Raw genomic sequence first — 9,137 nt, forward strand, 5'->3', positions numbered from 1 at the left:
ATTTGTTAAGCATCTTCTATATGAAAGACATCCAAGGGCTCTGGAAACAAAAATTAACACCAGCACCACTATCTTGAAGATGTATGGGCAGGTGAGGCATATGCACAGATTATTACAAGTTAGAACGAGGTAAGTCCATAAAAGAGGTCAATCAAATAGGCACAAGACATCCAGAAAAGGAAAGATCACCATTAGTTGCAGGGACCAGTAGAGGTCCTCATTGAGGTGGTGTCTGTGATTATTTACTTGGCCCCTGGTACTGGTCAATGCTGGGGCACTAAGGAAAAGAATTGGGTTGTTCACAGAGACTTACCTTGACTCTTATTCATAATTACATGTGGCTCTGGTACTGGGATGTAAGGTGTTGTTGTTTTTTTAATTTGCTATTCTCCCATTCACTTTATTTTTTAAATTTAATTTAATTTAATTTTTTTTATTGATTAAGAACATTTTTCCATGGTTACATGATTCATATTCTTTCCCTCTCCTCCTCCCTCCCTCTCCCATAGCTCACAGACAATTCCACTTGGTTTTACATGTGTCATTGATCAAGACCAGTTTCCATATTACTGATATTTGCACTGGGGTGATTGTTTAGTGTCTACATCCCTAATCATTTCACCATCGACCCATGTGATCAAGCAGCTATTTTTCTTCTGTGTTTCTGCTCCCACATTTCTTTCTCTGGATGTGAATAGCATCTTTCTCATAGGTGGGATATAAGTTTGGGAAGAGAAGGGCAATATTCTTTCTCTGTTCCCTCCATCCTTGGTTTTATTTGTATCACCAATAAAGACTTTTTTTTTTAAACCCTTACCTTCCGCCTTGGAGGTAAACCCTTACCTCCAAGGCAGAAGGTAAGGGTTTTAATTTAAAAAAATAAAAAAAAAAAAAAGACTTCAGAAAATGGACAAAGAAACATGCTTCCACTTCTTCACAGAGAGAGGTGAAGAATGACATGTACATTTTCAAACGTGCCTCATATTGTTCAGTTTTGTTTGCTTCTGAGGTCATCAATCCCCTGAAAGTGCTCTCTCCAAAGATACCAATGATCTCAGTCGTCAAATTCAATTGACCTTTTCTCAATCCTCATTCTCCCTGGCTTCTCTTGAAGCCTTTGATATGGCTGATCACTCCTTCCTGCTTAATATTCTCTATTTCTAGAGCACCTCATAGTCTCCTTTGGTGAAACCTGCTCTAGATCACACTCTAGCCATAGAGTCCCATCAGCTCTGTCCTGGGTCCTCTTCTCTTCTCTCTCTACTACTTAATTTGATGATTTCAGCAGCTCCCATGGATTCAATTTTTATCTCTCTGATTCCTAAATCTACTTCTCCTGTCCCAACCTCTCTGCTGACCTCTAATCTCTCCTCTCTGACTTCCTTCAGACATCTTGAACTGGATGTCCAGTAGACATCTTAAACTTAACATGTCTAAAACTCATTATTTTTCCTCCTAAAACTCCTCCAACCCACACACTCCTACCTTCCCTATTACTGTAGAGAGTGCCACCATCTTCCCACCCCTCAGGCTCACAGCCTAGGACTCATCCTGGACTTCTGACTCTCTCTCATACCTCCATATCTAAGCATTTGCCAGGACCCTTTGCAACATGTCTCAGAACACCCCCTTCTCTCCTCTGACACTGCCCCATCTCTGGTACAGGCCCTCATCACCTCATGCCTGGGCTCTTGCATTAGCTGCTGGGGGGCTGTTTGCCTCAAGTCTCTGCCCACTCCAATCCATCTTCCATTCAATGTTACTAGAGTGCTTTTCCCAAAGTGTAGGTCTGGCTATGACACCTCTCCATGCAGTAAACTCCAGGGATTCTCTGGTTCTTCCAGGATCAAATATTCAAGGCTCTTCATAAGCTAGCCCCCACTACCTTTCCAGTCTTCTTTTTAACTCTTATCATCTGTCTTAATTACATTGATTACAATTAATGCTAGGTATTAGTACCAAGGCAGAAGAGTGGTAAAGGCTAGGCAATGGGGATTAAATGACTGGCCCAGGGTCACACAGCTAGGAAGTGCCTGAGGCTAGATTTGAACCAGGGACCTTCCATCTCTGCCTAGCTGCCCCCTTTCCAGTCTTCTGGAAAAAAAACTTTACTCCCTGACACAGATTCTTCAATCCAGTGACACTGACCTCCTGGCTGTTCCTTGAATGAGTCACTCCATGTCTTATTCTCCATCTGCCCTCCATACCTGAAATACTTGCCCTCTTCCACTCAGCTTACTGACCACTCTAGCTCCCTTTACATCTTCATTAAAATCCCTTCTTTTACTCTGACCCCTCTTAATTCTGAGTCCTTCTCCCTGTTTATTATTTCCCATTTATCCAGTATATACTTTATTTGTATACATTTGTTTGTTTGTTGTCTCCCCATTCCATTGAAAAACTCCCAGAGGACGGACTTTCTTTTGTCTCTTTTTGTCTCTTTTTGCAGAGATTCTGGCACATTGTAGGGGCTTAATAAATATTTATTGACTAGACTTTACTATTCTTATTTCTTTCAAGGAGGAGGGGCTGTGTAAATTGCCAAAAAATACCCCACTACCACCAAAAAAAAAAAAAAGAGAGAGAAAAGAGCATCAGTAAAACATTGAAAAATAAAGAGAAGGCAAAAAGTTCAGCAGGAGACAGTAATTTTGGTACCACCTTGTTTGTATAATATATACTTTATTTATTTATTGTTTTTAAGACTGGGTTTTCCTATTTTACCCAGGCTGGTTGGGCCAAGATATACTTGTGAGCTCATTCCCATTCTGACCAATCCAAAAGCTCTGACCTGCTCTATTTACAATTTGGGCTTTTTCATCCTTTCTTAGGCAACATGGGGGCCCCTGGTTCCCAGAAGTTCACCATATTGGTGCCAATCAGTGTAAGTGTAAACACCTGATTGGATGAACCCACTGCAGCTCAGAATTCCTGAGCTTAAGATCCAGCACCCTGCTAGGATCACAGCAGGATGCTATTAAGCCCATCTCAATGTATACTTTGAAAAACAGACTTCATAACTAAGGCTTACAGGTCCATGTGCAATCCTTTTTTTTTTTTTTTTGTTCTTTTAAGCTGACATATTTGTACTTGTTAAGTTCATAATAGAAAAGTAATTTTTTTAAAGGTAGTAAAAAAGAAGGCCATGGAGGGGCAGCTAGGTGGTCCAGTGGATAGAGAACCAGGTCTGGAGATGGGATGTCCTGGGTTCAAATCTGGCCTCTGACACTACCTAGCTGTGTGACCTTGGGTAAGTCATTAACCCCAATTGCCTAGCCCTTGCTACAGTTCTGCCTTGGAACAGATATTTAGTATCAATTCTAAGAGAAGTAAGGGTTTTAAAAAATAATAGTAATTTTTTAAAAGAAGCTATGGATCGGGCTGTTGTCTGTGCCAGAATATTCAGTCTCACAATGAGGGGATTTGGCAGCTAGTGATGAGTAGTAAGTATGTGGTCTTTTTGCTTTCATATGTTGGGACCTCCACTCATCCTACCTGGGGACTAATGCTAAAGCTACCTGTAAAAACAACCTGTCTCCATACTCATTAGACCGGATCCCATCTTTCTTCTTTCTCCTTACAAAAGAGCAGTGCCCCCTGGAGGAGCCATCTGGAGGGGCTTTGGACCAGGAGGTTCTGGAGAGAACCCCAGAGAGGGACCCTATCTTCCCTAAGGCCACCAAAAAAAGTTTCCTAGTCCTTTCAGAGGCAGTGATACCTCTGAAGGATTGAGAATTTTGTAGTTCTTCTGAGGTTTCTTCTTGATGGATGATAAAAAAAAAAACAATTGAATATGGTGACCCAGCTTCTTTGGGGGTCTTGTCACCCACACATTCTCCAGTCTGAGGATACGCTGAAGTTTGTGATTACCACAGAACGTGTGCAGGACTGGAAGGCATAGAATATGATATTCCAGAAGGTAAGGGAACTGGGTCTACAACCGAGAACCAACTACCCAGCCAAACTGACTATATTCTTTCAGGGGAAACTATGGTTATTTAATAAAATAGAAGTTTTCCAAGCATTCCTGAAAAATAACAACCACTACCACCAAGAGACTTAAACAGAAAATTTGACACCCAGATAACAGAACTCAAGAGAATCACAAAAAAGTAAATAAGAAAGAAAAAAAATTAAGGGATTCAATAAGGTCAAATGATATGTATTCCTATGTGAAAATAGAATATCTGTAGTATGTGTCTGTAGTAGTTATTCAAGTGGTGACTCCACTTGGCTGAAAGCTGAGACCATAACTAGAAAACCATTCTGCTTGAGATGTGGGTAAGAGAAAACTTTGGGAGTGAGGATGGGGACCCCCTGATTGGGCAGAGGCGAGGGAGCCTCAATATTCTCTATGCCACCTCACCTAGCTGCCAAGTTGGTGCTAAAGAGTTCAAAAGAGGGAAAAGGTGGAGGGAAAGGGGTAAGCATGTTCTTTTTGGAATGAAGCCAGAGGTGCCTGGGAAAGATCCTAACTCTAGAACTGAGAGAGATGGCATAGACTGGCTCATCCAACCTCCTCATTTCTACAGATGAGGAAACTGAGGTCCAAGAGGCTAAGCAACTTGCCAACTTGCTAATAAATAACATCAGAGGCATGAGTTGAACAATCTGGGTCTCTGATTTGAAGGCTTCTCTCCACTGGTCCACACTGCCTCCTTCAGCATGTCCTCTGCTAACCTGAATGCCAGGTGTAGGACCCAATTTGTCCCATTTCTTACTTGTTCTTAGAGCTTGACCTCGAAAATTAACACATTACCCCACCACTGGTCTCAGACTTGGAAGATTTCAACCCAGAAGTTCTACACACACTTCCAAAAAAAAGAACAAAAAAATCCAGATCAGAGGGTTTCCATGGATGGTGGTTTGGGACTTCCCTTTCCCTCCCTTCATGTAGTCCTCTGTGCCATCTGACCAAACTGCACTGCCACATTCCCCTTCCCAGCCCCACAGAGCCTGCCCACGTAGGGGAGCCCCCAAGAGTGAGATACCCCATTCTCTACTCCCCACCTACCAAGGGCAGGAAGTGGTCACCATTGTTCCCCTTCACAAGCCCCAATGCAGCAGAAGACAAAAGGGGCAGTTAAGAGAAGAGGCAAACGCTCTGCGTTGGGGCTCAACGCCCTGGAATGGATGCTGAGACCCGCCAGAGCCCATCCAACATGACTCTCCTACTCTGCTTGTTACTGCTTTCCCTCTCTGGTGAGTTCTTTGCCTTTTCATTCTCCTCCTCAGGTCCTTGTTGATTTGTTTTCTTGGGGAGAGGGACGGAGGGGTATGACTGGGGGAAGAGTCACAGCCCTTAAGGGTAATCCCTAGGGAGTTTTAAGACCCATGAAAGAAGGGGCCTCTTTCAGCTGTGGGTCGGTCACCTGGGGTAACTTTGGGAAAGTTATTTCTTGGAGACTTTTGTTTTTAATGTGTAAAATAGTTGGACTAAATGACCTCTAAGGTGATCCTAACAAAAGATTCAGAGACTTTCATGGTGGATGGGGTTGGAATTTTAAAGCATAGCAGAGGGGAATCCCATTTTTCTATAACAGAAATAACAGACCCTTCTATTCTCCTCCCCATGCCCTGCCACTGCCCTGGAGATTTGCTTCCCACCCAGCCAATGGTGTTTTGAAGAGGAAGTGGCTATGTTTTTTGTTTTTTTTGGGGGGGGGTAGGGAAGGGGTTGGGCTGAGGCTGGGGGGGGGGAAGTACAGTCCCTGAATAGTTAGCTCCCAATTATGGGCTAAAGTGAATGGTACAGACAATAAAAATTCAGAGATGAGAGACCAGTGTGGGTTGATTTAATAAGGAGATGGAATGGGACTCTCGACAAGGAGAATGAAAAAAAAAAGGAAAGAATCAGAGAAGTGTAGCCTAGGTGCCAGGAGAATGGTGATGCCTTGTGGAAGAGGTAATTCTGGGGAGTCTATGTTGAGTCTGATTTTGGGCATGCCAAGCCTCATGAGGTAGTGGGAAACCTTCAATAATTAGTTGAAACTTTGGAGGGCAGCTAAATTGGCTCACTGGATTGAGAGCTAGTGCCAGAGAAGGGAGGTCCGAAGTTCAAATGTGGCTTCAGACACCTTCGCTGTATGATCTTGGGCAAGTCCCTTAACCCCCATTGCCTTGCCCTTGCTGCTCTTCTGTCCTGGAACCAATACACAGTATTGATTCTAAGATGGAAGGTAAGGGTTAAAAAAAAAACACCTAAAATTCTGAGAGGAGTTTAGGTAAGAAGACAGAACTAGAAATAAAGATTTGGGGTTAGAAAATTCCTTTAAATTTCTGTTTAATCTCCAATTTTGAAGAGTGTTGTGTTTGCAGTCAGGAAAATCTGAGTTCAAATTCAGCTGGATGATCCTGGACAAATCACTGTTTGTCTTCGTTTACCCATGTGAAAAATGGGGAAAATAATAGCACCGCCTTCCAGAGTGGTAAGGCACAAATGAGAGCCTTGCCAACCTTAAAGCACCATATACATGCTAGCTATTATTAGGTCAGCAAAAAGGTGATGGTTGAAGCTTAGTCCATGAGATTATTGAGAAAAGAGGAATGAGGACCTAGATTTGGGGGGTAATCCTGGCTGGAGAAGAGTAGGCACAGGAGCTGGGAGGAGTGGTGAGAGGAGAACAAGGATAGTTTAATGTCATGGAAGCTAAGGGAACAGAAAGTTTCAAGAAGCAACTAGATAATTAGGTTAAATGGTGCAAAGAAGTCAAAGAAAATGAAGGTAGATCAAAGACCAATAGACACTAATGCTGCTTTTGCAAACCCTTTGCCCCTTGGCACACAATAGAGGCGGCTCAGGAGATGCCCATGGGTCAAGCTTCACCTAAGCCCCCAGCCTTGATATTCTTCGTCCCACTTAGGTTTTCAGGCAACTCCTCCACCTTCCTTGTTCCAGCCTCAAATCTCAGTGTTCAATGGACAGGGAAACCCACAGATCCTGTGCCAGGTGCTGGGTACCCCTGCTGGTGCTCATGTCCTGTCCTGGTACCAGCAACTTCCTGGGAAGGGGCCAACCTTTCTGCTGAGTCAGAGGGAAGGAGCTGCCCCAAGCTATGGTCCTGGTGTGACCCCACGCTTCCTGGCTGAACTGGACCCTGAAAAGAACAGTGCCTGCCTCACTGTGGGCAATGCCAGCCCTGCAGATACGGGCATTTACTACTGTGCTCTGTGGAATGCCGGCCAGTACATCTTTGGAGAAGGCACTCAGTTCCTCTATCAGGGTAAGACCCTTGGTTAGGGATTTTCAGGGAACTCCAGATGCTGGGAGGAAAAATGTAGATGGAGACTACATTTGTAGACCAGGAGCTGGGAAGCTTTGGGGAATCGATTCAGTGAGCTGGCCAAAATGTCTCAAATATTTGCTGGTTGAGGACTGGGGTGGGAGGGAGCTGGTGCAACCAAGAGGTGAATTCTAGAGACTTTGGGGGAGTAGGCAAGAACCAAGTGGGGAGACAGGGATAATGGGGAGCTACAAGTGCTGGGGGAGAGTGGCGAGCTAGAAACTGGGGAGCAGCTACGAGCCTGGGGAGAAGGCTTTTGCTGAGGAGGGAAAGGCCTCTTGGATGGGGTACCCTTGGTTTTATGGTGATTTCTCCCCATTTCTGTTCTCCAGCTGAGAAGCTGCCTTCAGTCCCCCACTTTCCTCAGCTGACCCTGCTCACTTCAGGCCCAGCCTCTCCTGTACTGTGTGTGGCCCAGGGGCACCATTCAGTTTCTCTGAGGCTCTACTGGACACTGGAGGGCCAGCTCCGGAAAGGGGGAGCCGTGGAGAGCCCAATAGAGGATATGGATAACGCTGTGGTCAGCATCCTACACCTGCCCAGCAGGGCTCTAGGAGGCACCGTGACCTGCCAGGCCCACCATGAGGGCCAGAGCTTGGCTGCCATGCTGAGGCTGCCTTCTTCTGAGGAGCATGGTAAGGGCAACCAGGAGGCGGCTCTCCCTGGTCACTGACTGACCTTCCACCCTCGGGATTCTCTCACCCAACTCTCCCAACTGTGACAGAGTTTGCAGATGAATCCTCAGTCCGAGGGTCAGAAGTCCTTCCATCTAAGAGCTCAGACAGAACAAGGCGCAGAAGCATCCTGGGAGTGTTCAGATGAGGGAGTTGTTCAAGGTATCCCCATCTATTAATGGGCTTCTTCCTCCCTCTTCTCTTTCAGGGTGCCTGGACAGTCGGGACCAAGGGAATGGGGTCCAGGAGGTCCAGGATGCATTAGGTAGGGTGACTTCTAGCCTCTTGTCTAGGAAGGTGGCCAACAATTCTTGAACTTTCTAGGGTTCATTCCATGACCTTTCCATACCTCAGTCCTGGGTTCTGGTCTTGGCCCTGCTTTTAAATCCCCCTAGGATCTCGGGCAAGTCACTCACCTCTCCAGGCCTCCATTTCCCCATCTATAAAAAGGGGATAAGCGGCTCCTCTCACAAAGTCATTGCAAAGGGGAAGAGGGACGCCCGGGGGCCTCCTCACTTGGGAGGTGCAGGCCATCATTAAAGTAGTTAAGTCCTTGGCTACCCTGTGACTTAATCCGGAGGAGGCCGGGAAGGTGGGGAGCCGGCCTGTCTGACTTTCTGACTCTCCCCAATAGTCCGGCTGGAGAGGACGCTCACCGTGGCCGGCCGCTGCTACCTGGGGCTGCTGGGGGGAGCTCAGCTCTGTGTGCTGCTGCTCCTGCTCAGTTCGCCGGCCAGGGGACGCCTCAGACCTTCTGCCGGTGTCCGCATTCGCCGGAGGATGAGGGGGGGGCCTGGTGCTCAGACCCTTTGGAGCTGAAGCCCTCCATTTCTGCAGGCCTTCCTGTCCCTCTGCTCTCCCTTTTGCACTCAAAAAGTTTGTAAATAAATGCAACAAAACATTAGAAAGTTGTGCTGAGGCTCCAAGGACTTGGGACCCCAGACCCCTAAAAGAGCTGACTGACCCTGGCTGGAGTACTAACTCCTACAGAAGCTCCAGGACAACCCAGACCCAACAGCCTGCCAGCCCCGGGAGTGAGGAGGAAGGGAGAGAAGTCTGTTCATAGAACTTAGGAAAACAGGTGTGGAAATCTGTTATAACACGTAACTGATAGTAAATAAAATAAAAGCTCTAGAACAAAGTTTCCAGGCTAATCTTGCGCCTAGGAGGTTTTGTTTTT

The 9,137-nt window shown here is 45.8% G+C and overlaps 1 protein-coding gene across 1 annotated transcript; it reads left to right on the forward strand.

Moving 5' to 3' along the window:
- The first annotated feature begins 5,129 nt into the window (after positions 1 to 5,129).
- Positions 5,130 to 9,137, forward strand: LOC123233216 (immunoglobulin alpha-2 heavy chain-like). The gene is made up of 5 exons (XM_044659365.1): positions 5,130 to 5,202; positions 6,864 to 7,223; positions 7,616 to 7,918; positions 8,166 to 8,222; positions 8,592 to 9,137. Exons 1-5 carry the CDS (start codon positions 5,130 to 5,132, stop codon positions 8,774 to 8,776), a joined length of 978 nt encoding a protein of 325 aa, XP_044515300.1. The 3' UTR covers positions 8,777 to 9,137.

This window comes from Gracilinanus agilis, chromosome 2 (genome assembly GCF_016433145.1).
Source record: "Gracilinanus agilis isolate LMUSP501 chromosome 2, AgileGrace, whole genome shotgun sequence".
NCBI lineage: Eukaryota > Metazoa > Chordata > Mammalia > Didelphimorphia > Didelphidae > Gracilinanus > Gracilinanus agilis.

Coding starts and splice junctions, on each gene's coding strand:
- LOC123233216 (XM_044659365.1), top strand. CDS start 5,130: ATGGATGCTGAGACCCGCCAGAGCCCATCCAACATGACTCTCCTACTC. Junction 5,203..6,863: donor GTTACTGCTTTCCCTCTCTG/GTGAGTTCTTTG, acceptor CGTCCCACTTAG/GTTTTCAGGCAACTCCTCCA. Junction 7,224..7,615: donor CACTCAGTTCCTCTATCAGG/GTAAGACCCTTG, acceptor TCTGTTCTCCAG/CTGAGAAGCTGCCTTCAGTC.